Source organism: Maylandia zebra, linkage group LG13, assembly GCF_041146795.1.
Source record: "Maylandia zebra isolate NMK-2024a linkage group LG13, Mzebra_GT3a, whole genome shotgun sequence".
Classification (NCBI taxonomy): domain Eukaryota; kingdom Metazoa; phylum Chordata; class Actinopteri; order Cichliformes; family Cichlidae; genus Maylandia; species Maylandia zebra.
This window is the reverse complement of record NC_135179.1, coordinates 34,525,563-34,553,268: the sequence shown is the minus strand read 5'-3', so window position 1 is coordinate 34,553,268 and position 27,706 is coordinate 34,525,563. Positions and strand designations below refer to the sequence as shown.

At 45.1% G+C, this 27,706-nt stretch overlaps 1 protein-coding gene across 3 annotated transcripts in view; it reads left to right on the top strand.

Annotated features, from left to right (window-relative positions):
• piezo1 (piezo type mechanosensitive ion channel component 1 (Er blood group)) overlaps positions 1–27,706 on the top strand; it is a 97,771-nt gene that overhangs the window by 32,351 nt on the left and 37,714 nt on the right. For all 3 annotated transcript variants that reach the window (XM_004572046.4, XM_004572045.4, XM_004572044.5), the window contains exons 7-30: positions 479–650; positions 1,365–1,463; positions 2,453–2,519; positions 4,333–4,442; positions 4,519–4,598; positions 5,082–5,262; positions 6,524–6,629; positions 7,236–7,417; positions 7,560–7,708; positions 15,010–15,168; positions 15,533–15,636; positions 16,035–16,201; positions 17,594–17,770; positions 18,134–18,259; positions 19,130–19,330; positions 19,540–19,744; positions 21,682–21,786; positions 22,930–23,086; positions 24,299–24,542; positions 25,690–25,786; positions 25,987–26,152; positions 26,740–26,829; positions 26,951–27,033; positions 27,536–27,613. In XM_004572046.4, the coding sequence (XP_004572103.1) occupies positions 479–650; positions 1,365–1,463; positions 2,453–2,519; positions 4,333–4,442; positions 4,519–4,598; positions 5,082–5,262; positions 6,524–6,629; positions 7,236–7,417; positions 7,560–7,708; positions 15,010–15,168; positions 15,533–15,636; positions 16,035–16,201; positions 17,594–17,770; positions 18,134–18,259; positions 19,130–19,330; positions 19,540–19,744; positions 21,682–21,786; positions 22,930–23,086; positions 24,299–24,542; positions 25,690–25,786; positions 25,987–26,152; positions 26,740–26,829; positions 26,951–27,033; positions 27,536–27,613 (3,305 nt within the window). The remainder of the gene's footprint in view (positions 1–478; positions 651–1,364; positions 1,464–2,452; positions 2,520–4,332; positions 4,443–4,518; positions 4,599–5,081; positions 5,263–6,523; positions 6,630–7,235; positions 7,418–7,559; positions 7,709–15,009; positions 15,169–15,532; positions 15,637–16,034; positions 16,202–17,593; positions 17,771–18,133; positions 18,260–19,129; positions 19,331–19,539; positions 19,745–21,681; positions 21,787–22,929; positions 23,087–24,298; positions 24,543–25,689; positions 25,787–25,986; positions 26,153–26,739; positions 26,830–26,950; positions 27,034–27,535; positions 27,614–27,706) is intronic.

Below are 27,706 nucleotides of genomic sequence, written 5' to 3'. Positions count from 1 at the left end.
GCATATCAATGGAAAGTTGACTGGAAGTGAGACTCCTGAGACGACAGTCAAGAAAACCCACCGAGAACCCTGCAGGGAATCTATTGTTGTTGTCAAGAGGAGAGGTCAAGGGTCGGACTCGAACTCCGGCCACTGTGTTCTAACCATGTAGTACGTGGTGGCCGCTCACGCTAAACCAGCACCTGTGAGAAGCTGCGTGCATGATTTTAGTGAGCTGTAAGCTGTAATCATCAAAGTTAAAACAAAAGAACATCTGAAATACTTCCCTTGCAAACTTTACTGAATTGCCTGATGCTAATCGTACTTTAGCATTGTGGCTACGACTCTACATCTTTGCTTTGCTATGTCTATGGTGCCGGATTTTCACTGATCACACCTGATCATAATGTTCTAGATCCTGACACTTGGTCACAACAGTATTAGTAAATCAATTAACACAGGTCTATTCCTCGATTTCTTTCTCTTTTTTTCTGCCTAGACTCTTTGGTCTGAAGGACATCATCATACCAGGAAACTGCACCCTGCCCTATGACCTCAATCTGAACAGCAGTCATGACTGGCCAGTTTATGTCAACCCAGGAATCCTCTTTTTGCTCTATACTACCATAGTGACTGTTCTCAGAACAGGACGTCACGGAGGCTCTAACGCGGTATCTCCTCACTCACTCTTTTTATATTATAACATACAGTGGGGCAAAAAAGTATTTAGTCAGCCACCGATTGTGCAAGTTCCCCCCACCTAAAATGATGACAGAGGTCAGTAATTTGCACCAGAGGTACACTTCAACTGTGAGAGCCAGAGATTTTCCTTGTTTGAGGTGACCAAATACTTATTTTCCACCCTGATTTACCAATAAATTCTTTACAAATCCTACCATGTGGATTCATGGATTTTTTTTCCACATTCTGTCTCTCACAGTTGAAGTGTACCTCTGGTGCAAATTACTGACCTCTGTCATCATTTTAGGTGGGGGAACTTGCACAATCGGTGGCTGACTAAATACTTTTTTGCCCCACTGTATCTTTATATTCTCTTAGTACTGAATGTGCCCCCACTGGCTTTTCTTTGATAAAGTATTTAAACATAATGGAAAGCTTTGTTATCGTATCAAATCTCACATACTGAAACAGTGTTTATACAAAAACCCAAACATATTGATATTCAAAATATAAAAACAAACATAATAAAAATAACTCTTTTATTGAAAAGATTTTTTACGTTAGGGAGACGTAGGAGAGCAAAGAGGCCCAGGTGGGTTTAACATGGCACAGACTCTGCAGCTGATGCACTTTTGTAGCTGCCACGTGACTTTTGAAAAACTGTATCTTCTGAAATCTTCTGAGGGCTTGTTCTTTTTCTGCAGGAAAAGCAGCAACAGGAGAAAAGACGCGAGAGGAAAGAAGAGCTGGTGGAATTACAGCCTTGGAATGAACAAAAAGACGACTATGAAGACGACACACAGGTAGATCATTTCTATTGGCTGTACAAAAGGCTCTATTTGGATTTATTGCCTACGGCTGATATTTAAATAGAGATTCTTCTTCTCTTCTGTGTTTTTATATCGTACTAAAGAAATGCTTGTCTATCTTCACTATATATCCAATTCAGTTTCAGTTGTATAGACCCAAAATTACAACAGCAGTCGCCTCAGGGTGCTTTATGTTGTAAGGTGTAAAATATATTGTAATGGAGTTCCACAGGGTTCAGTGCTGGGACCAGTTCAGTTTACATTATGCATGCTTCTCCTAGGCAGTATCATTAGTAGGTATAGCATACATTTTTACTTCTGTGCAGATGACAAACTGAGGTTCTTGTACTTGGCTCCAAAAATTCGTAGAAATACAGTGTCTAACCAGATTGTTACCCTGGATGCCATTACTTTGGCCTCCGCTAACACTGTGGAGTCATTTTTGACCAGGACATGTCCTTGTTAAATCTGGGACTAGTTTCTTCGATTTTTGTACAACATCTCTAAAATTAGAAACACCTTATCTCAGAGTGATGCTTAAAACCCCAGTTCATGCATTTATTACTGTTAGACTGGACTATTGTAATTCATTATTATCAGGATGTCCTAAAAGCCTTCAGTTGATCCAAAATGCTGCAGTAGCCTATCTCCCTGATCAAGCACTGCTAACTTACTTGTGGTTCCTAGGATCAAACTTTCCTTTTTGCTAAAGCATATAGCTGAGGCTGGATCAGGTGACCCTGAATCCTCCCTTAGTTACACTGCAATATGTTAAGGCTACTGGGGGCTTCCCATGATGCACTGGGTGTTTCTTCTTACTCATACCAGTATCGACCGTGCTGCTCTTTGTGCTGACATCCAGATAGGGCTGGAACTATTTAATATTTAAAACTGTCATATACCCTCCACATAAGTACAAATAAACATCTGTGTGTGTGTGTGTGTGTGTGTGTGTGTGTGTGTGTGTGTGTTCTGTGTTTCAGGTCGTACTCTTGTCTGTACCAACAGAAAGCGGAGGGACTGTGACCGAAGACAGTCAGCCCTATCTCGGTACCAGCTGCTATTTTTCACAGAAATGACTAACCAGTATAAGTCACCCAGTATGAAAGTGTGTCAGAAAAGAATCAAACAGTGGACAGCCGTTATAGGCCTGACTGGAGGACATCGATCCGACAGCCTGAAGTGAATCATTTATGATGTAGCGCACAAAAGTGAACGATATTCTGTGGACATCACTGACTTTTTCAGCTTAATTGAAAAACAACATTTAATTGTCTTTGAGGACGTACACATAGAGTATACTCAAACCAAGAAACGAGTTTTAATGGATGAAAAACATGTCACTTATAAGTACACCCAACAGTTATCTGGGATCAGGGGTCTCAGGTTTGGTGCCAGTGAATATCACCCCCTTATGACCTCAGCCATACATAAATGACCATAAGTCCTGTGACTGAGATACTTGCTTCCTGCAGCTCTAGCATAACTCAGTCTAACACGAAGGACCCCAGACTCAGCCAGAAAGCTGCCATCATGGCAGGTTTACATTTACAACATGCTCACACGAGTGCGCTGGTCCGTGCAGCCAAACAGTGTCTGACTTTTCAGCACGGCTTCACCTCTACATGTCCACTGAAACAGGAGGCAAAACCACACAATTACTGTCAAAGGTGTTGTAACGTCGGGTTGCGTTTAGTGGTTGAGAGGAGGCGGCAAAACACCTAGCAGGGTAGCCAAAAGAATACACACTCACGCTGGCGTTGGGGATTCCACAGTGTGTTCTTTAATATACCTTCTCTTCATCAACCATATAAGCCCGGTTGAACGGCTGCAGCTTAACAAACATAGCGCACAGTGTTCGTACAACCCATAACGTTGCAAACAAAGGTGTCTGGAGAGGTAAAACATAAAATCCGTCCCTCCTCATGTACTAGCGTGCAAGCACATGTCCACACAATCACAGAGAGAGAGAGCAGAGAGACCAGTGGCACACACTGATGACACCATCAACCCTCGACTTGGGTGTCTTAAAGGGACACCACACCATAGTGGCTGTTACAGTGTGCTGACCAGCCTCCACTGGCACTGCCCCCTGAACCCACCCCTCCCCTGCAGCTGATCCTCAGACCACATCCCGCCACATACCCACGTCCCCCAACTTAGGCAGGGGAGCCATCGAGCTTCTGCTACTTGCCCTTGGTTTAATCCAATGTCATAGAAAAAAGAGCAGTGCCTGAGCGGTTCAGGGGCATGGTATAAGCACCATATTACCTGCCCCGCATCCATCATCCGGCAGTCCAGACGAAGGTGCCCCGGTTACCCACATTTCTAACTTTCCTGCCCTGGCACTTGTGCGGCTCCCGGTGAACGGGATACAGCATCCGTAGCCACCGGGACCTACTGGGAAATGGGACTGGCTGGCTCTTCCCTGCTGGCTGCTTGGGCTCTCGCAGGGACCCTGGTGCTTTCAGGCGATCCTTTACCAGGATTACAGCCTGTTTCTCTCCAGGTGTTTTTGAGTGGCTGCTGCCTGCTCCCGGTGGATCACTGTGAGCTCCACCACCATCGTGGTTAGCACCTCCACCGGTCGAGGCTGTCGCAGGCCTCACACTGATGCACTGGCGAACTCAGGTTTCAGTGATGCTTTGACACCCAGATTTTAGGAGCTGGGGATTAAGTCTCTGAACTTCTAATTGGTAGACAACCTGTCCACCTCCTCCACGTCCTCCTCCTCCTCCTGTCCACCTCCTGAGCCACAGCTGCCTCTAGAGCTGTAATATTGTAGTTTCTCGTTTTACCTCAACAAATGGTTGTTGGAGGTCTAACGCAACATTGTGAACATGAATATGATTCTTTTCTTTAGGTGCAGAGGCGAATGTGGCCTGCAGTGGGAAACGGGGTGAAAGCCCATTCTTCCTGCTGGGAAGAGTGGTCATGCAGCAGAGTTACGTCTGTGCTCTCATAGCAATGATGGTAACCATGAAGTTCTGTTCAGACTCGTTTCAGCAGCAGCGTCACAGACTTTCACACACAGTCACTTTGTGTCCAGGTTTGGAGCATCACATACCACAGCTGGTTAACCTTTGTGCTGCTGCTGTGGGCGTGTCTCATTTGGATCCTGCGTGCGAGGTACTGTTACCACACGTTTGTTACACATCTGTGACAGAACAAGTCAAGCGTCTGCTGCCTGGTTATTGTGTGTAAACATGTTCATTGATACTTCTTAAATATTTATTAATGTAACACCTGTAACACCCTCTAGAGGTTAAAGAACTCAATACTTACTTAATCCTGACGGTGCATCTGTCAGACCCTGATGAAGACTTGGATCGGTCTTAATCAGGTCTGGTTGCTTCCAAGAATGCATTTTTATATAAATTGATCCCAAACAGAGTGCCTCAGCAGCTCCTCTTTGATATATTAAAAAAATCATTGATTGTGGATTTTGCTAATAATAACTGATCATTAAGAAGAATACAGATATTGTAGGGAAAAAATACATCACACAACAATAATTATTAATTGCAGTGTTTTTCAACTGTTGTGCATTTAAAATTGTTTCCCAGTATTTTAATAGTCTGATTGAGTTGGGGGCGGGGTCTGTGTTTTCAGGCGACATGCAGCCACATTGTGCTCGCCATTCATCCTGCTCTACGGCTTGGCTCTGTGCTGTCTGCAGTACGTCTGGGCCATGGAGCTTCAACCTGAGCTGCCCACCACAGTGGGAACCATGAGCCTCGGACAGCTAGGACTGAATAGAACCCAGTACCCCTGCCTCAGACTGGGAGCTATGGTAAGAAGAGAGCATATGTGACATGATAACGAAGTTATGAAATTGTGACGGATTGTAACATTCAGCAGGATGTTTACCCATAAATATGTGTTTGGCTTTACTTATTGGTCTGTACAGCTCCTAGAAGGTTAAACTGTCCAGTTCTCACCATGTGCTCTCGAACAACAACAACAATAGCAGAGCTGGTTTCTCAGATCATTTCTACATCAGATACTCACTGATGTTGGTCAGAGGCTGAATGTGCAAGAACTGCATCTCGTGTTCCTTTAAACCACAGCACGAGGGCCTTCACCGCTAATTCTTAACCTGACTTGATCTAGTAATTATAAAAGTCCACACAGTGAAACAGAATAAAGACACGACTAACAACAGATGAAGGATGAAAACAGCTTCATCACTTTGACAGCAAGTGTGCTGCAAATGCAACACGTGTAACATTAACAGCTTGGACGCTGCAGCTCCGCTTGTGTCTGTTTATTCTACCACAGAAACCTTTGAGCACAGTGATGCACAGAAACACTGCAAACATGAACAAAAACATCAGTGTTGGAGGGAACACAACACAGTAACACAGACAGACGTACTGCTGCTTAGCCAAGAGCCAGCTGTTGGTAAATAAGCTGAAATATGACATTTAGCTTTGAGTTGGATAATATTTCTAATCGAATCTGAAGGCGCTCGAGGGAATCGCCAAACAGTCCGGAGACGTGTCAGCCAGTAGCTTTGGCTGCTTTCTCACCACAGAGCTGACGTTTCATGACTAACCTGGTTTGGTGACTGGACGTTGTGTTGAGCACATTCAGCCCCTCCTTGGGCAAAATACTGAACCCCTTCATTGATCAGAGTGTGACAGAAAATACTTAGGGTATAGACTACAGTGATGTATGAATGTGTGTGTCCGTGCATGAGTGAGGCTGGTAGCAAACAGCACTTTGGAGTCTCAACATTGTTTTCCTTTCAGTGCCCAGCATTGGGCAAAGTAACACGGATCATCCCGTTGTTGTTGTGCAGCTTGGCTCATTTTTGTCTGTTTGGTTACGTTGTGTGTAGTTACTGCACAGACCGTTGTTCTCTTTCACTGCTTTGTCTCGTGTGTATTTGGTTTTATTGTTGATTTGCTGGATGCTCAACAATGATGTTTTGCATGAATTTGCAAAGTAAAATCTCGCTGCTGGTTGCGTTTGTACTTTTGTGTATTCTGCGTGTCTTAAAACTGAACTTGTGGTCTTCATGTTCGTCTTCTTTCCCTCTGTCTCTCCAGCTTTTATTTACCTTAACCTTTTGGCTGTTAGTACGTCAGTCAGTGAAGGAAAACTTCAGCAGGAAAAGGAAAATAGCCACACCACTACAGGAAGTCACTACAGGAGGTCAGAATCACACACACAACTTCACACTGACCTGCTGAATAAATGAAATGATTTAGGTTTGTTTTCATATCAGTGATTAGATGTTAAAAATTCTGGTAAAATAAGATGTACTGTGTTTATCCCAGAGTTGGGAAATTCCTTTATTGCAGTCCTTAATTATTAAGTGAAACACATCAAAAATACAACAAATAGCTCAAATAGGTAGAATCGTACAATGTGACAGAACAAATGTCATAAAAAAGTTAAAAACAAAACATTGATTCAAACTGGATCCTGATAATCAACGATGGATTACCACTAAAAGTAACAGACACACCCCGACATCACAAACACTCCAGTTCCTCTGGCAGTCTGAGTGAGGTCTCGATCATTCAGAATGTTCATTTTCCAGCACTGTGTGTGGGAGGTTATGCATTTCCATCAAGCAGAATACTGCAGTATACTACGACACCACCGATGTCTCTCTTAGCTTTTCATGTAGCCGCAGCTCTGCAGCCGTCTCCTCTGACAGGTCCCGTTCAGCCCGTGTGGCGGCAGTGTGGCTCTCCATCGTTACTGTGCTGTACACCTAACCTCGGTTTCTTCCCAACGTCTCGTCCTTATTAGATGAGGAGGCTGGTAATGAATCTGTGCTGAAGGTTCTGGGAGGCATGGTGATGAGCTGCTATGCCAAATACTGGATCTATGTCTGTGGAGGGATGTTCATCATGGTGTCCTTTGCTGGAAAACTTGTTGCATACAAGATCATCTACATGCTGCTGTTCCTGCTCTGCATGTGCCTTTATCAGGTATGCACACATGTCGTAGACATCATCATGCCAAATAAATGGCTTCTGGCCCTTTTGTGTTAAAACGCCTCCTCGAATGTTTCGTATGTCATAAGTAATTTTAAAAATCTCTTTTAACTCGTAACTTGTTCCTATTTTTCAGGTTTACTATTCTCTGTGGAGGCGCCTGCTGAAGCTCTTCTGGTGGCTCGTTGTGGCCTACACCATGCTTGTGCTGATTTCCATCTACACTTACCAGTTTGAAGACTTCCCTGGATACTGGAGGAACTTGACTGGTTTCACAGAAGTACAGTACGTGCTTTAACTAAAGCTTTTTTAATCCTGTCTGCACCGTTTACCTGCCTGTATGTATGTGTACACATATATATACACACACACATATATATATATATATATATATATATATATATATATATATATATATATATATATATATATATACATACACACACACACACACATATATACATACACACACATATATGTATATATATATATATATATATATATATATATACACACATATATATATACACACACATATATATATATATATACATATATATATATACTACGCAAGTAACCCCGGCGGAAGGGGCTACATGAATAGGATGAGGGACCTATGGATTCTTCGATACCCAACATCCACAATGACGGCGAAACAACTAGTAGCTCAGTGTTCCAACATTCGAAAGAAGGGACTGCTCTCACAGCTAGAGATTGACGAGGTACAACACAAATGCTACGGCAAGGAGGAGTCAGGACGCCAGGTCGGGGGGGAGATATCATCACCCCCACCCGAGATTGGGTACATAGCCCCAAGTGCGATAGGAGAAGGATCGTTGAGTGCGAGAGGAACTGACCTGAAAAATAGGATCATGGCCAAGCTTGAAACCTGGATCCCCCGTAGCCGGTTACCAAGATTACGTGAAGTACCCTCAGAAGGTCTGCTAGATGATGTTAATGCAGCACTACGGACAATACCTACAACCACGATTACCGACACTAACAAGCTGATCTACAATACGGCAGCAGTGATCAGTGAGATGCTTGGCTACAAGTTGAACAGCCACAAGGGGCAGTACCCTCCATGGAGAAGGAGGCTAGAGGGCAAGATCAAAGTAGCACGGAGGGAGGTTAGCCAACTAACGGAGTTGCAGAAAGGTGCGACAAATAAGGTGCCTAAGAAATACAGCAAGCTGTCCATACCTGAGGCCTTGGAAACTGCCAAGCAAAGACTCACAGCCTTGGCCAGCCGCTTGAGGAGGTACACCAGAGAGATAGAAGGCAGGAGAATAAACCAGCTGTTCTCCACAGAACCAGCAAAGGTGTACTCTCAGTGGCAAGGGAACAATAAGAGAACAGCACCACCAAGGCTGGAGACAGAACAATACTGGAAGAGCATATGGGAGAAGGATGCAACCCATAACGGCAATGCTCAGTGGCTAGAGGATCTGAGGGCAGACCACAGCGACCTCCCTGAACAGGGTCCAGTAACCATCACAGTGGCAGATATCCAAGAAAGGGTCTCCAGTATGAAGAGTTGGACAGCACCAGGGCCCGACATGGTTCACACCTACTGGCTGAAGAAGCTGACTGCACTCCACGAGCGTCTGGCAGCACAAATGAACCAGCTGCTAGTTAACGAAAGACACCCGGAATGGCTAACTGAAGGCCGGACGGTCCTGATCCCCAAGGACCCCAAGAAGGGACCGGTCCCCTCCAACTACCGACCAATAACCTGCCTCAGTACTACATGGAAGCTCCTGTCAGGTATCATATCGGCTAAGATGAACAGGCACATGGGTCAATACATGAGCGGGACACAGAAAGGAATTGGCAAGAATACCAGAGGTGCAAAACACCAGCTACTGGTAGACAGAACAATCAGCCGAGACTGCAAGACCAGACTGACCAACCTGTGCACTGCCTGGATTGATTACAAGAAGGCCTATGACTCAATGCCCCACAGCTGGATACTGGAATGCCTAGAATTGTACAAGATCAATGGGACCCTAAGAGCCTTCATCAGGAACTCAATGGGGATGTGGCGTACAACACTAGAGGCCAACTCCAAGCCCATAGCACAAGTTACCATCAAGTGCGGGATCTACCAAGGAGATGCTCTGTCCCCACTGCTGTTCTGCATAGGCCTGAACCCCCTCAGTGAGATCATTAACAAGACTGGCTACGGATACCGACTACGGAACGGAGCAGTTGTCAGCCACCTCCTGTACATGGATGACATCAAGCTGTATGCCAAGAGTGAACGAGACATCGATTCACTGATCCACACTACCAGGCTATACAGCAATGACATTGGAATGTCGTTCGGACTGGAGAAGTGTAGTCGGATGGTAACAAAGAGAGGGAAGGTAGTCAGAACTGAGGGGATTGAACTACCAGAAGGCAACATTGCAGACATAGAGGACAGTTACAAGTACCTGGGGATCCCGCAGGCAAATGGGAACCATGAAGAGGCCGCTAGAAAGGCTGCAACCACCAAGTACCTGCAGAGGGTCAGGCAAGTCCTGAGGAGTCAGCTGAATGGTAAGAACAAGATCCGGGCCATCAACACATACGCCCTGCCCGTGATCAGATACCCTGCTGGGGTAATAAGCTGGCCAAAGGAGGAGATAGAAACCACTGACATAAAGACAAGAAAGCTCCTTACCATGCATGGAGGGTTTCACCCCAAGTCCAGCACCCTGAGGCTGTACGCTAAGCGGAAGGAAGGGGGCCGGGGACTGGTGAGTGTCAGCACCACAGTCCAGGATGAGACAACGAACATCCAAGAATACATTGGGAAGATGGCCCCAACTGACCGAGTGCTCAGTGAATACCTCAGGCAGCAGAAACCCAAGAAAGAGGAGGGAGACGAGGAACCATCATGGAAGGACAGGCCCCTGCACGGTATGTACCACCGGCAGATAGAGGAGGTGGCTGATATCCAGAAATCCTACCAGTGGCTGGACAAAGCTGGACTGAAAGACAGCACAGAGGCACTAATCATGGCAGCACAAGAACAAGCTCTGAGCACAAGATCCATAGAGGCTGGGGTCTATCACACCAGGCAAGACCCCAGGTGCAGGCTGTGTAAAGATGCCCCAGAGACAATCCAGCACATAACAGCAGGGTGCAAGATGCTAGCAGGCAAGGCATACATGGAACGCCATAACCAAGTGGCCGGCATAGTGTACAGGAACATCTGTGCGGAGTATAACCTGGAAGTCCCGAGGTCAAAATGGGAGATGCCCCCAAGGGTGGTGGAGAATGACCGAGCTAAGATCCTGTGGGACTTCCAGATACAGACGGACAAAATGGTGGTGGCTAACCAACCGGACATAGTGGTGGTAGACAAACAGAAGAAGACGGCCGTAGTGATCGATGTAGCGGTCCCGAATGACAGCAATATCAGGAAGAAGGAACACGAGAAGCTGGAGAAATACCAAGAGCTCAGAGAAGAGCTGGAGAGGATGTGGAGGGTGAAGGTAACGGTGGTCCCCGTGGTAATCGGAGCACTAGGTGCGGTGACTCCCAAGCTAGGCGAGTGGCTCCAGCAGATCCCGGGAACAACATCGGAGATCTCTGTCCAGAAGAGCGCAGTCCTGGGAACAGCTAAGATACTGCGCAGGACCCTCAAGCTCCCAGGCCTCTGGTAGAGGACCCGAGCTTGAAGGATAAACCGCCCGCAGGGGCGTGCTGGGTGTTTTTATATATATATATATATATATATACACACACATACACACACATACACACACACACACACACACACACACACACACACACATAAGGTGTGGCATGTCAGTATTCATGCTGTTCAATCAGCACCTTGACATGCCACACCTGTGAGCTGGGATTGTCATGTTTCGGCTGTGTGGCAGGCAGGAGAGGACCCAAACGCAAACTCACAGAGACAAAAGGTAAACTCAAAAAACACAGCTTTATTGCTGGCGTGGAGTGGGACACGAAAAACAATACAAAATAAACTAAACTGGGAAAACTAAAGCACAGGGAAAAATCACACAGCTATGATGGAGACTACGACACTGACAAAGAGAAACACAAGGCTTAAATACACAGAGGGATAACGAGGGAATGAGACACAGGAGGGGAGCACAGCTGGGAGTAATCAGGCTGGACGAGACAGAGACGCAAAACTAGAAACACTCACATGAGGCATGGACCTACAAAGTAAAACAGGAAACACACTGACTGAATTCTAAACATGCAAACTTAACAGCAACAGGGGAGACATAACATGGAACACAGGGAAGCCATATGACAAAGCCAAAGAGCAAAACCTAAGATAACCATAACAGATCTAGGGAAACACGAAACAGTACCACAAAGGACTCAAAACATAATCCATAATATAAAAACACGAGATCTCTCCAAAATGAAACAGGAAACATGAGAGGCAGACATGACAACATAAGACAACAGACATGAAACACACGAAGGGCAAGGGAGACTTCACAGGGGTTGAAAACACAAGAGGGAACTAATAAGCAAATGAACATAGGAGACCTGATGAGCTTAACATATTATAAACATCAAAATGAACTAAAACTCAAAACACTGGGTCCTAAGACCCAGGATTGTGACAGAGCCCCCCCTTCAAGGGCAGATTCCAGACGCCCAAAACCACGAAAAACAAAACCAAAAACAACCCACCCAGGGCGGGCGGCGGGGGTCCAGGACGGAGGGCCAGAAACAAAGCCACAAAAACACAATGTCCATCAAAAACACAGGAGCGCAGGGAACAGTTCACAACTCCTCAGGGGGCCGGCCCGGAGGCCGACGGCACAGGAGTTCATGGTCAAATAGTTCCGGGGGCCGTCCGTGCGGACGGCAACGGCGGCGACATGGAAACAGTTCAGGGGGCCGATTGTGCGGACGGCAACGGTGTGGAAACAGTTCAGGGGGCCGACCCGGAGGTCGAGAGCACCACAGGTGGAACAGTTCAGGCGGCCGACCCCGATGGCAACGATGTCCAGCTGATGGCCCGGAAAGTGGCTGGCGATTCCGAAGGGCAAAACGTGGCGTGGGCGGCAGCAACACAGCCGCAGGACCAGGCGAGGCCGACACAGAAGCAGAGGCTGAAGCTGGACCAGACGAGGCAGACGCCGGACCAGGCGACGGCAAAGCAGGAGCCGAGGCCGGACCAGACGTAGCAGCAGCACAGGCAGAGGCCGGACCAGGCGTAGACGATGAGGCAGAGGCCGGACCAGGCGTAGACGATGAGGCAGAGGCCGGACCAGGCGAAGCACAGGCAGAGGCCGGACCAGGCGTAGACGATGAGGCAGAGGCCGGACCAGGCGAAGCACAGGCAGAGGCCGGACCAGGCGAAGCACAGGCAGAGGCCGGACCAGGCGTAGACGATGAAGCAGAGGCCGGACCAGGCGTAGACGATGAAGCAGAGGCGGCCACAGGTGGCGGCTGAACGGGCTCCTCGGGCCCTCCAGCGGAGACGGGTGGCCGGACGGGCTCCTCGGGCCCTCCAGCTGACGTGGCATGAGGCCGGACGGGCTCCTCGGGCCCTCCAGCTGACGTGGCATGAGGCGGCGTGGGAGCCGCGGAGTGCTGAGCAGACTGTTGAGCGGTTGGTTGTTCAGATGATTGGGCCAAAGAAAGGGGTATGGGCGACAAAACTGAAGCCTGACCTGGAGACAAAACTGAAGCCTGACCTGGAGACAAAACTGAAGCCTGAACACACGACTGAGCTAACTGAGCAACAGACTGAACTATGGAAAAAATGAGAGGTTGTAGTGATTGTGGTAGTTGTTGCTGACATATCTCCGAGCCTACAGAACACAAGGACAGGGGCTGGATAGGCTCGTCTGAGACTTCAGCGGACACAGGAATGGGTGCAGGCACCCGCTGGACACGAGCCGCTCCCACCCGAGGAGTAGGTACGGGTGCGGAGGTAGGCTGTGCCCTGGCTGGCCTCACCCTGGGAGCCGGGACAGGTGGTGGAGAGCGGAGCTCAGGAGCGGTCACAGGCGTAGGTAGGTTTGCAAAGGCAGTTTCTGAATAAGCTGACTGGTGAGCAGAGGGATTGTGATCTGCTGGGTCCATTGTCTGGTTGTAGTCTTCTGTCATGTTTCGGCTGTGTGGCAGGCAGGAGAGGACCCAAACGCAAACTCACAGAGACAAAAGGTAAACTCAAAAAACACAGCTTTATTGCTGGCGTGGAGTGGGACACGAAAAACAATACAAAATAAACTAAACCGGGAAAACTAAAGCACAGGGAAAAATCACACAGCTATGATGGAGACTACGACACTGACAAAGAGAAACACAAGGCTTAAATACACAGAGGGATAACGAGGGAATGAGACACAGAAGGGGAGCAATCAGGCTGGACGAGACAGAGACGCAAAACTAGAAACACTCACATGAGGCATGGACCTACAAAGTAAAACAGGAAACACACTGACTGAATTCTAAACATGCAAACTTAACAGCAACAGGGGAGACATAACATGGAACACAGGGAAGCCATATGACAAAGCCAAAGAGCAAAACCTAAGATAACCATAACAGATCTAGGGAAACACGAAACAGTACCACAAAGGACTCAAAACATAATCCATAATATAAAAACACGAGATCTCTCCAAAATGAAACAGGAAACATGAGAGGCAGACATGACAACATAAGACAACAGACATGAAACACACGAAGGGCAAGGGAGACTTCACAGGGGTTGAAAACACAAGAGGGAACTAATAAGCAAATGAACATAGGAGACCTGATGAGCTTAACATACTATAAACATCAAAATGAACTAAAACTCAAAACACTGGGTCCTAAGACCCAGGATTGTGACAGGGATGGATTAGCTCAGCGAAGGAGACGTTCTCACTAACACAGATTTAGACAGATTTGTGGACAACATATGGAAGTGATGGATCTTTAGTAGAGTAGAAAATGTTTCAGAGCTTTGAGTTCAGCTCATGAAAAAAGGGAGCAAAAACAAAAGTGTTGTGATTATATTTTTGTTCAGTGTAACTCAGTTTTTGTTTATACATATATATATAAAACGTGTGAATTTTGATCTTATGTACTGTATATAATAAATAAGCATGAAATCCAGAAAGCTAAACAACATGAGGTGGTTTGTTTACGAGCACGATCTAAGTCAAAGTTGTAATTGATACGTGCTTAAATTTACACAAAATGTCAGAAATCATGAAACATTTTTGGTAAAAATGTTTCATGATTTCTGGGGTGTGTTGGGCCATTTTTGACACAAAACAGAAGAAACAAAACTTTCTGTCCACGTCGCTGTCTCTGTCACTCCCAAAACTTTACCCTCTTCCTAAGCAACCACAGCTCATGATTTTTTATTGGTCGATATGCTACATTTTTCCACCAATAGGAAAGGGCTGGCATTTCTTTTCTTCTTTTTTTTGCACTGTACTTAGAAAATGCTTTTTCCCCGTTTCTTCCCGCATGAAACGTGACGATAGTATTCAGCAAACCCTCTAACACGCACCCTCATTCCACTTCCAGAGTGTAGCAATCAACCACAACCTGTGCTGAAATCTGAAATGCCCACGGTGTTGCTCTGTCATCCTCAGGCTGGCAGCGATCGGCCTGGAGACCTTTGCTCTGTCTGAACTCTTCACTAGCATTCTGATCCCCGGCTTCTTCCTGCTGGCCTGTATCCTACAGCTGCACTACTTTCACAAGCCGTTCATGAGAATCACTGACCTGGAGCAGATCACGCCCATACACAGGTAACACCTCCTGCTGCTGCTCATGACATGTAACAGCAGAATGTCTTTGCTTTTCTTCATAGTACAGTGTTAATACTGTTGTCGGACGCTGTCACGTCTTAAGAAGCTACCCAAGTTCGTTTTTACGTCCTGTGTGGAGTTGCTGGGCTGGACAGCTCTGTCCTCGTGCTGGAACCTGGTTTTAAATATTTAGAAAATGTAGAAATGATCAGAGGACCCACAAACAGCTTCGTTGTCCCTGAAATAAGTTGGGTTTTCATTCAGTTGTTGGTCACGCTTGGTTTTTACATGGAGTGACACCCACCACCACCTGTGTTGCGTTATAAAGAAAGGTGATGTTTGTGCTTTGGTCTAATCTTCTCAGAAAAAAGCGCAGCGGCAGGGCAGACCAGACTGGCTCTGCTGAGGTGCAAACGAACCATGACGAGGACCTTGTTGCAAACGCTGATGATGACTCTGAAGATGAAGGTAAAACAAAACCTTCAGGTTTCTTATAATTATGTAAAAGTTGCTTTCTAATATCATATAGAACTATGAGGCTGTTACATCTGAAGAGACAGCAACCGACTGCTAATTGATCATCGGGTTTATTAAGCTGTTTGTCCTTGAATGGGTCACTGGTCCCATTCATTCTGTCTTACTGGTGTTGATGTTCCAGAGCTTCTTGTCATTAGCTCCTCTCTCTTACTCGCAGCGGTCCTGAGGTTTGAGATTACACTGTGTGCCTGTCCAAGAGAATCAAATCCTAAACATTCCCATTAAATCAGAGGACTGAGCAGGCAGACTGGATGCACTGGAAATATACCTTTTAATTTAAGAAGTCATCCCAGTCAGACTCACAGATGTTTGTCTGATTTCTTCATTAGTGGAGCTGATGCCTAGTAAATGGGGTCTGGTGATGGACAGGTTACTGGATCTTTCCAGAAGATTCTCTGACATTCTCACCACAATTCAAGAGTTTCTCTGGAGGCTTCTGGAGCGTCACATCCTCAAGATGGTGGCCTTCTTCGCTGTATGGGTCGCCCTCGAAGAGGTACGGCAACGACTGAAGCATCAAGTTATTGTGTTGTATCTTTATTTTGAACATGTTACAACAACAACACAGAAAAAAGAGACAAACAAACAAAGGAAAACAAAACAGTAATAATTATAAATCACCTGCATGTTTAAAAAGCAGCAGGATGAGCTTATTTAATCCCGCCCCTGCTCTTCTTCCTGTTTATGGCCTATCATCATTACAAATATACTGAGACATACATAAGCATGCTTGTGCAGCCGCACACACTCTTATACACACATCCCTGTAGTGGGCGATCCACCCGGTCCAGCCCTCCCTCCTCTCTGTACAACTGGTTCATGCTGGGACGTTGCTCCGGTTCTTCACTCCACTCAGAGAGGCAAACACCTCGTAGTGTTGGACGGATACAGGGATGTTTGAAATTGAATTCCCACATGCATTATCCAAGCATGATGAGGAATATTCACCCAGCTGCACAAACTGTTTCCTGTCAGTAAATCCTTTTTCACTCAGCCCCCGATCCCATACTGCTCCAGTTTATTAATAACATGTCGTGATTGATTGCATCAAATGCCTTCTAGTTATCGAGGAATAATCCGGCTGCATACTGTTTCTGATCTATAGCATTTATGATCTCCTCGATTTATTCGATTAACGGCAGTGATGATGTTTTGATCTGAGGCCACACTGACTGTCAGAGTCAGTTCTGTTTCTCTGAGATTAGATATTAGCTGTCACTGTCCCATATCCTCCACTGCAGATGATGAATGTAGAACCACAGCGGCCTGTAAAAGTTAGCAGTGAACTCACCAACAAGGAGACATTACTTGGCTTCAAAAGGCGTCATTCAGCATTTCATACAAAACCCTCACGCTGGTCTCAAATCTAAGAGGACCATTTATGCTCGAGTTCACAGTTCAAACCTGTACTGAGATGTCACGCGTGTCAGACATTTATCTGGGCTAAGACTCGGCTAAACTTCTGAACACAAACCCAAATTTTACATAAGCTCTCAAAAAACACACATCCAGCTGCTACACACATGTGACGTTGTTGTTAGTGGTTCATGTAACCGCTACACGGTCTGTACATGCGTTCCCACATGCACGCACAGCACACCTACACTCAGTAATGCAGCTGATCTTTACAGACGCATATTTGCAGGTGAATCTCACATTTTTAATAACGGATAAAGTTTATCTGTCAGGAAGATCAAAGTGACAGCAGGAGCTTCTAAATGCTTAACACTCTTTCCTCTGGATATATGTACGCATAGCAAAGTCAGCTCGTTATATGACGTTGGTGATGATGACGGTGAGAAAGACAATGACAACAAATGTTAAGAAACTGTCCCGATTAGGGGAAAGCATACCTGTTAAAGTGCTGTCTCTCTCTGTTTGTCTGTAGCCATCCGTGATGAATCTGGTCCTGGTTGTCCTCTGGTCTCTGGCGATGCCTTATGACCGTTTCAGATCCATGGCGTCCTGCCTGTCCACAGTTTGGGTGTGCGTCATCATTGTGTGCAAGATGTTGTACCAGCTCAGTGTTGTTGACCCTGACGACTACTCCCGTAACTGTACCATGGTGAGACTCTGCTTTACTGCAGGCGTGCAAAGCCAGTAGGAGAGAAGCGGCTGCATGGTTTGGTTAATACCTGAGACGAGCATGCGTTTGTGCTGAGCCTGTGTTTATGCAGTCAGTTCAAGGAACAAAAAAGAAAGTGGCCGGGGTCACAGACTGGGCTGAAAATGAGCTGAAAGTCTGGTTATGTTCCCAACTGTGACTTCCGGAACATCTCAGTAGTGTTTTATAAATCCGGTGAGATCAGAATAATAATTTTATTACTAATAATTTTAGAGAACTTCTTGTTGTTTGACTGCTCTTGTAGAATAATCATTATCAGCACTGGAGTGAGAAAGTGTTTGTGATCCATCTTTTCTTTTACAGCCTCTTGCAAATGAAACCAACCTGTTACCAGAGGAAATGAAAAACTCTTCCTTGTATAAGGAACCAGTGGATCCCGCCAAATGGTTTGGCATTAGGAAAGATGCTACAGCACTCGGATACAGCAAGGTATATTCATTTCACTTCAAATAATGCAGATGAATTAAACGTGTAGTATAAACACTAATAATGGCATTTAAGTCAAAGCCACTTGGCTCTGTGATGTGTTTGACAGCAGTGTGACCCGCGTAGCACTCTCAGAGTGAGGCCTTTGTTTCTCTTTGTTTAACTTGTACTGTCCAGCAGGATCATTGTACCTGCAGGGTGTCAGCAGCCCGGTGCACAGCTTCTGTGCACTTCTATCACTTACTTCATTAACACAGGTAGCTCAGAATCTAAGATGACTAATGCTTTGTGTTTCTCTGCACATGGTACATGTCAGCTGTTGCTCATAGACTCAGGCTTTAAAGGAGGAGTCACCCACTTCTCTGTGGATAAATCCTTCGCTGCACCTGCGTCCTAGTCCTCAAGTCCTCAGAGTTCCTGGCAATTTCTAACAAAAGACTTCAACCTTGTATTTAATATAAACATATGTGTGCTTCTTCAGAGAGAAACATTTGCATTTTCCCTTTGATAGATTTTGTTAGCGCCCTCATGTTTGAGCCACACATTTGTATTGCTGTCGGTAGAATCTTCACAATTAGTTTTTTACCAGTTTGTGCCTGAGAGTTGCACCTCTGCGTGCAGGCGAGTCCACCCTAGCTTAAAGCTTTACATATCACATTTGAGGTTTATTACAGTCAGCGGTGGCATGAATGCATTGTAGCAGATTGCATGCAGGTGGCTGTTTAATCAAAAGGAATTGCAGACACACGTACACACGTACAATTAGATGTTCTGTTTTACTCTGTGCATCTTACAGTGTACGTGGTTATCACCCAACTGTTATGAAATTTTGGTGAAAGCCTAATCTGATTGTTTCCTAATGCTTTTTTGCAGAACCATTTAATTGTGCTGATGTTGTTGGTTTTTGAGGCAACAGTGTATCGACACCAGGCTCACCATTACCGACAACTCCAGCGTTCCCCGCCCGTCATCCCGGCGCTCTTTCCTGGCGCCACAAGAGACACTTCAGACCAGGGCCTCATATCCTGCTTCAAGTATCTGCTTAACTACACTTTCTACAAATTTGGATTAGAGGTAGTTAAGAAAAGAATCTCTTACTGCACAAATGTGGGCTTTGGATCAGAGTATATCAGTGACAGCTGTGCATTTTGCAGGGAATCCTTTCTATTGTATACTGTAATATTTGTTTTATTTTATTCTAAAGAAGATAAGTTAAATATAGCGTTCCAGCGCATCAGTGTCGTTTTTAGTCTTAATTTTTAAATATCTGCTCTTTTTTAAAGATTTGCTTCCTGATGACTGTGAATGTGATTGGACAGAGGATGAATTTTTTAGTGATAATCCACGGCTGTTGGTTAGTAGCAATCTTAGTGAGGCGGAGGCGGGCAGCTATTGCAAGGATCTGGCCAAAATACTGTCTCTTCCTGTCCATCATCATGATCTACCAGTATCTGCTGTGTGTGGGCATACCGCCAGCTCTCTGCATAGGTGAGTTTTAAAAGCCTTCGATTTTAAAATAAATTAGATGTCAGAAATGTGTAATACATGAATAAAGTATATTCTTGCATATTTCCACACTAGATAAATATTAGTAATACAATATGTATGTTTTATTATGATAAATCTGTGGATGAAGATGCTCACGTTGCATCTTTTTGTTGCATCTTTGCCCATATCAAATCATCCAACTTATTTTGAGACGATGGAATCAGGAGTTGTAGACCTAACAGTCTCCACATGTGTGACTACTTCTCACATGTCTGAAAGAGAGCCCACACATGCCAAGAAGCAATCCACCCTGAACCAGCAGCGTTTAATAGAGAACCATGTCTTTGGAGATGCTCAATCTTTCTCCGATCGTTCTCTCAGGATTGCAGATTCACCCAGTGAACAAATCCAACAATACGTCCATGTCTTCTACAAAACCAAGCACTGTGTGCTCTATTCACTTCCCTTTAGCTCGTATCCCTGGATAACGACTTTGTGGTTTATATCAATGGATGCAGTGCCGTATCTTTACATTTATAACGGTAATTATTTAGGAAGCACTGTGCTGTTCTTGAAAACAAGACTGCATGATGATAAGCATCTTGAAGTAAGTTGATCTGGCACTATATAAAAAAAAATGTAATTGTATATGTTAATAATGAATGTTAATAACAGTTCAGCCTCCAACCTAAAAGCCTAACAGAAAAGAGCTTTACTGGCCCATGTACAGTTTTATTACGCTGCAAAAAAGCTTTTATTTTGAAATATTTCAGTTTTATTAATATCTACTTAAGCCTTAAAATAAATTGGGTCTCATACACCCCATGTCCCCCTTTAGATGCAGCCCTGCTGGTTGCAGATATTGCTGGTTCTGTGCGCTTCCTCAGGTGGGGGCTCCCAGTTTGCACTGGAATTGTTTGCAGCAGAGTCTGACTTGGTGGGAAGGAGAATTAGCAGTCTTAGGACAGGGGGGGGCAATCTCAGTCCACGAGGGCCGGTGTCCCTGCAGGTTTTAGATGTGTCCTTGAACCAACACAGCTGATTTAAACGGCTAAATTAGCTCCTCAACATGTCCTGAAGTTCTCCAGAGGCCTGGTAACGAACTAATCATGTGATTCAGGTGTGTTGACCCAAGATGAGATCTAATACCTGCAGGACACCGGCCCTCAAGGCCTGAGATTGCCCACCCCTGCCTTAGGACCATGGTCCTCAGACTGGGAGGTGCATCATCCATGATGCAGACACTGTAGCAGTCCAGTCCAAACAGAGCTGAGTATAAAACCAGGCTGATCTTTGTCCCTACACTCACCTATGGTCATGAGCTCTGGGTAATGACTACATTAATGAGACTGTGTATACAGGCTTTGGAAATTATATCTCTCTCAAGGGTGGATGGGCTCAGTCTTAGAGGCTGGGGGAATCATTCGGGAGGGTACTTAAAGTAGAGTCACTACTCCTCCACATGGAAAGGTTGTGGTGGTTCCTTCATCTGATTGGGATGGTTTCTGGGAGCCTCCTGGATGTAGTTTTCCAGGAATGTCCTACCAGGAGCAAACCCCCCCCCCCAAACAAAAACCCAGGACACACTGGAGAGATTATATCACCTGGCTGACCTGAGAGCACATTGGTGTTCCCGCTGATGGGGGGCGGTCTGGGCTTTTCTGCTGTACAGCCCGGATGAACAGTAGTGGATGGATGTGCTGTTTGTCTGAATTAGCTGAGGCCGCTCGTATTTCAGCTAGTAGTTTTATAGATGTGTGGAATGTCTGAGAAATGCAGGCGTGTGCGGACTGTCTCCATTTCACTTGTTTTATTTAAATTATGGCCGATTACAAAAGGTCGGTCTTATGTGTCAGTCGGGCACTTTTCAGAGAGGATGTTTACACGTTTCTATAAATACTACTGTATGTCTCTGCTTTTGTGTGTGCTTGTTGTAGACTACCCATGGAGATGGAAGAGTCCAGTGTTGATGAACTCAGCTCTCATTAAATGGATCTATCTGCCTGATTTTTATACTGTTCCAAACTCCAGAAATCTCATAGGTTAGTCTGTGTGCTTGGTCACTCCATCCATGAGTGAACAAAGCAAACCTTTGTGTCACTGCCACTCCCACAGTGTGGAGTGTGCATATTCTAATGGAGTGCACTTCAGAGTTTGTATGGATTATTATTGGAAATTGTCACAAAAGAGCAGTTTTTATTACACTAAAAGGCATATTTGTGCTGGTTATGTTTGTCGTCTCACAGTTGTTCCAATAACTTCTGCATATTGTTAATGTTTATGACACTATTTACACAATTGTGTGTTAATATAATAATATATGTAGACAAATTCTGCTCTTTATAGTATAAAATCCAGAGCGCTCAGTAGAACAAGTACATTTGACTGTAATGTGTAGTCAGAGTTCACAGTTAACATATTGTCATGTTGTAGTCAAAGGAGCTTGCAAAGGAAAGCGTCTGGACTTCTTTAAGTTGCTTGAAGACGTTTCACCTCTCATCAGAGAAGCTTCTTCAGTTCTAAGGTCAAATGATGGAGAGTCCCAGATATAAACCTAGTGGGAGTGACCCCCCACAGAGGGACGAAAGGATAAAGGACACACTTTCGAGGATGCCAATGTTCACATTTTGGACAGAGAGGACAGATGGTTTGAAAGAGGAGTGAAAGAAGCATCTATGTCCACTGTGAGCGACCATCTTTGAACAGAGGCGGGGGTTTACGACACCAACTCTCTGCCATCTATAATCCAGTTTTGAGATCCTTCACAGACGCCTTAACGCCCACTCACATCCTGGGCCATCTGACCTCAGGAATTCGCATGATAAGGTGGGGCCAGGTTTCACAATGAACACACCCGAAACTCTGGCTGATTGGGACCCACGCCCAGTTTCACACCTTGGCTCAGGCGATTAGAGGATCATCAGGGGGTCCTTTTGTCCCTCTGTGGGGGGAAACTCCCACTAGGTTTATATCTGGGACTCTCCACCATTTGACCTTAGAACTGAAGAAGCTTCTCGGATGAGAGGTGAAACGTCTTCAAGCAACTTAAAGAAGTCCAGACGCTTTTCTTTGCAAGCTCCTTGGACTTCACAGACGTTGTCATGTATAGTTTTGTGTGTATTCCAGTTACTAAGAATTCAGTGCTGCAGGTGAAAATCATTGCGTTATGTTGTGTGCGCCCACAGCGGACTTTGTGCTGCTGATGTGTGCATCTCAGCAGTGGAAGGTGTTTGAGTGTGAGCACGTGGAGGAGTGGATGGTTCTCGCAGGAGAGAACACAGATGAACCAGAACCAATGGAAGGTCGATTGTTTAACCCTGCACCTAATTTCATGAATTGCAGGTAAATATCATAAAGTCTATACGTCTATATTTTCAGTCATTTCAAATTTAACCTGCTTTGGGTGATTGGAGTGATGACACAAACAGCTTGACAGCGTGGGAAAGTGGGAGTGATAAAGCTTAGATTTAGCTGTCAGCTCCCAGCAGTGGACAGATGTGAGGCCATAGAGTGTGCTTATTGAACTCTAAGCTTCATTTATGCAAACACTGTTTCAGGGAAGGAAAATAACCACATGGAGCTGAGTTCATATTGTAGATACTGTATAGAAACAACAGAAATCCCAGTGAAATCACTTATTTGTGCAATTTAAAGCCAATGAGATCAATGATCAATATTGAGATAGTATTGGAGAAAATGGAGCCCCCTTGTGGGCTCAGGTGGTAGAGCAGGTCATCCACTAACTGGAAGGTTGGTGGTTCAATCCCTGGCTGCGCCTGTCTGCATGCCAGATATCCTTCAGCAAGATGCAACCGCAGGCTGCTCTTCGATGCATCCATCACAGTATGAATGTGTGTGAATGAGGCATGATGCATGAAGCCCTTTAAGTTAGTTAGTTAGTAGAAAGTTACAAGATGAGAAGCAGTCCATTCACCCTTAGAACAGAAATTCTGCTGAGGCTGTGACCTGTAGAGGGTCAGCCCAGTACCACAGCAAACTGTGTGACAGTGCAGCCACAGTTTTGTTAGTTAGGAGCAAATTAGAAAAAAAGGGGATATTCTTGGAAAACGAAAAGGTAAAGTTTTTATTTATTTCCTTCCACATTTTCCCATATTTGCAAAATACTATTATTATTATCCGTTCATCCACCCGTTCTCTTTCGCGTATGCTTATTGGGGGGGCAGCTAGCCTATACCAGCCATCGTATGGTGAGAGTGGAAATTGTGGACTTGACGTATGTAACAGTATGAATAACTTTGCTTTTGACATTTTGTGATGAAAGCTTTAATGTGATGTTGTAAAAGGACACTTAATCCTTACTTTAACTCTCTGACAGATGGCCTCACACATTACCTTCATGATTTTCTAGCACATGGAAGAAGAGGTTGTAAGACTGTGCACTGCAGCCTGACCTGCCTGTTCTCGATCTAAATCTAAAGAAAAAATGGATTTTACTCATAGTTTGTCTTGCTCTCCTTCTCCATCTCACTACAGGAGCAGCTCTGTCATTCAAATATGTATTTTATGATTTGTTTTCTCTTTTTCCTCTTGTAGGAGTTACCTGGACATGGCGAAGGTTTTGGTGTTTCGCCACTTCTTCTGGTTTGTGTTGTCGGTGGTCTTTATCACAGGGTCGACTCGCATATCTGTGTTTGGACTGGGCTACCTGCTTGCTTGCTTCTTTTTTCTGTTGTTTGGAACGCAGCTATTGGGCAAACCATCCAGAACTCGCCTCAACCTGTGGGACTGTCTCATCATCTATAATGTGGCAGTCATCATATCTAAAAATCTCTTATCTGTGAGTATAACATCTATAGTTTGGTGATGAAATATATTTTACGTTTACATCCACAACTAAGCAACAATGTGTTGTCCTGCTTCACGTATGTTGATGATATCACAAGGCTAACCTTGTTTGACCTTGTTTGAAAAATAATTTACTCTTACCAAAAAACAACATTAAAAAAAATAAGCAAACTGTCGATGTGATGTCCAGGGACCGCCTGGCTCCTCCCCCACCACATGGCAGTGGTTTGCTGTAAAAATCAGCTGCTAAAGCAGGGGTGGGCAATCCCAGTCCACGAGGGCCGGTGCCCTGCAGGTTTTAGATCTCACCTTGGGTCAACACACCTGAATCACATGATTAGTTCATTACCAGGCCTCTGGAGAACTTCAGGACATGTTGAGGGGCTAATTTAGCCATTTAAATCAGCTGTGTTGGTTCGAGGACACATCTAAAGCCTGCAGGACACCGGCCCTCGTGGACTGAGATTGCCCCCCCCCCCTGTGCTAAAGCCTCAGTCACACAAGGACAGACGATGGTCAGTGACATCGACTGCTAGGGGAAAATGTGTATTCCTCAACCAGATGGCGAGTGGTTTCTGGAGGTTATTGAGGCGATTGAGGCTGAAATAGGTCCACAGTGCTAGGTGTGTTCCACCTCTTCAAACGCGTTTGCTTTTACTTTGAGTTCAGGTGCTCAGGTAGAACACAACCAGCCAGTTGACCAGTTCAAACACTTGCTCGTTGTTTAGGGAGTGTTTGCAGACAAATCAGCTTTGCCCATTAAACTGCTGTGACCAAGGCTTTGTGATCGCTTTCAGCCAGCGTACTCCAGTAACCACTCACCAACCGGTCGAGGAATACGGAGGTCGTCAGGGGGCGGGTACCTGGTTGCTAGGTCGATGTGATTAACACGGTCTGGTAAAGCAGGACTCACAAAGTGTTAGGTGTTGTCATTGAGAGTCCTGTGAAGCTGTCTCTCGTCAGTGCTGTCATTTCTTTATAGGAGCCTTTGAAAAAGCCAGAGGTTCTGTGTCCCACAGAGACGCCTCATCACTTTGTGATATCATGATATAAAGAAAAAGAACAAGTTTGGAATCTGTGTATACAAAACGTCACATATAGAAATACTGACTGTGCTTATGTGTGTTTGTGTGTTTCAGATCCTGGCATGTGTGTTTGTGTTTGAGATGCAGAAGGGCTTCTGCTGGGTCATCCAACTCTTCAGCTTGGTATGCACAGTCAAAGGATACTATGATCGTAAGTTTTTAAAAATACTTGAGCTGCCGTATCAGTTTCTACTCAGACTGAACGTTGTGCCTTCAATCTGTTTTGGGGTTTTTTGCCAAGTACAATATGAAATGAGTCTTGGTTGTACTTGGTATTTTAAAAAGCTTTAATTCTGATGGGGATTGATGTTCTGCAAAATTCACATTTACTTTCTTTGGATTTCTTGACAGCACAAGCAGTTAGTGACAAGACGTGCAGTCTCCCAGTAGAAGAAGCCGGAATAATGTGGGACAGTATTTGCTTCCTGTGCCTGCTGCTGCAGAGAAGGATCTTCCTCAGTTTCTACTTCCTTCATGTGACAACTGAACTGCAGGCTTCTGCCAAACAGGCCTCGAGGTACGACTCGGTGACATCGCTGACTGACATCACGCAAACGTGCATGAGATGTTTGTCCTGAATTTACCCAAAAGAAGTTTTGAAAATGCTTTAATTACTCACAAGTTATATTTATCGCGATGCCAAAGACACAACAAATCTAGACGATTCATATTTCACCTGACCACAGAAGCGCTGCAGATATTACCATTGTGGTTATTTGGTGCATTCACCGGCAATATTTGAAATCTAAAATGTTGCACGTGCTGACCGAAATATTTGGCACAAAGTGTGTGCGTGACCTGGCCTGAAGCAATGTGCACGGGTATCAGTGACACAGCGTCTGCCAAAAACATGTTTCATCACTTCACTGTCATAGTGCACTGTTAATGTGCTGTCACCGTGACAATCACCCTGTCCGCTGCTCAGTAATACTCATTTCATATTTAACATTTTGAAAAAAGGCTGTGGCCATAACCAGCTGGGACAGCAGGTGGCAGCTATACTGACACCTGTATTTACACGCACACACTTTTGTTCACGAACATGAAACGACCTGGTTCCTGGCTGTAAACTGCTGATGGCACTAACTGACCTTTTCCTCTCAGGGGTTTCGAGCTCTTTAGAGCCAGTATTGTGAAGAACATCAAGTTCCACCAACAAGCTGAGAAGAAATCGCTGTCGCAACTCAAGAGATCGTAAGTGCTCACAGCAGTGGAAAAATATATCGCAAATTCTAAGAAACCCTGAAAATGAGAGTGTTCAGAAACAAAGCATCACAGAAATGAAGTCCGTGTCCTTCTCTTCTTTTGTCCTCAGGATGCAGAGAATTCGATCCAAGCAGCAGAAGTACAAATATGGACACAAAATAAGTGAAAGCTCCAAAGAAAGCCCGGCTGTCGGTGCGGCTCTTTTTACTGCCGTGTGTTTCCTGTCACTGCCAGAAGTTTAATCAGTGTCATCTGAAATCAATTACATACGTTAGATACAGCTTCTTTTCTTTCTACAACACTTTCTGTTATTTGTGCTTTGTAAAAATGTTTATTTGCAGAAGCATATTTGCTGTCTCCTCATCCTCTTTCCTGCCTCGGTGTCCTGATTTCCCTTCATTGTATTCCTTCCTGTTCCGTACATTTTTCTTCACTTCTGTTAGTCAATAAAACTTCTCTGTGCTGCACGTGAGTTAGCTTCACATTACACCCTTAACATTTACTCTTCTTTTGTATTTCTGTTCTTCCTTCTGTGTTGTTTTAGGACCACTTGTATTAGGAAGATTGTTTCCCCCAAAAAAGATTAAAACACTTGCCAGACTTCTCCTAGTACAACTGCTAGTGCAACTCTAAGCTTCGCATCCCCGCAGTGAGTCTGTCCTGAAAGCTCTTTGAACTTCTGTTTTCATTCCAGATGATCCAGAGATGCAGACAGGAAAAAAGAGGTCCAGGAAGAAGCTGTGGTACCAGCCGTGGTTGGACCATGCTGCAGGTAGCCTGGATGGAGACGATACTGATATGTGGAAAACCATACAAATAACCCAAACCCAAGAGCTCTGTCTGTCTAAACAACAGACAGAGCTCC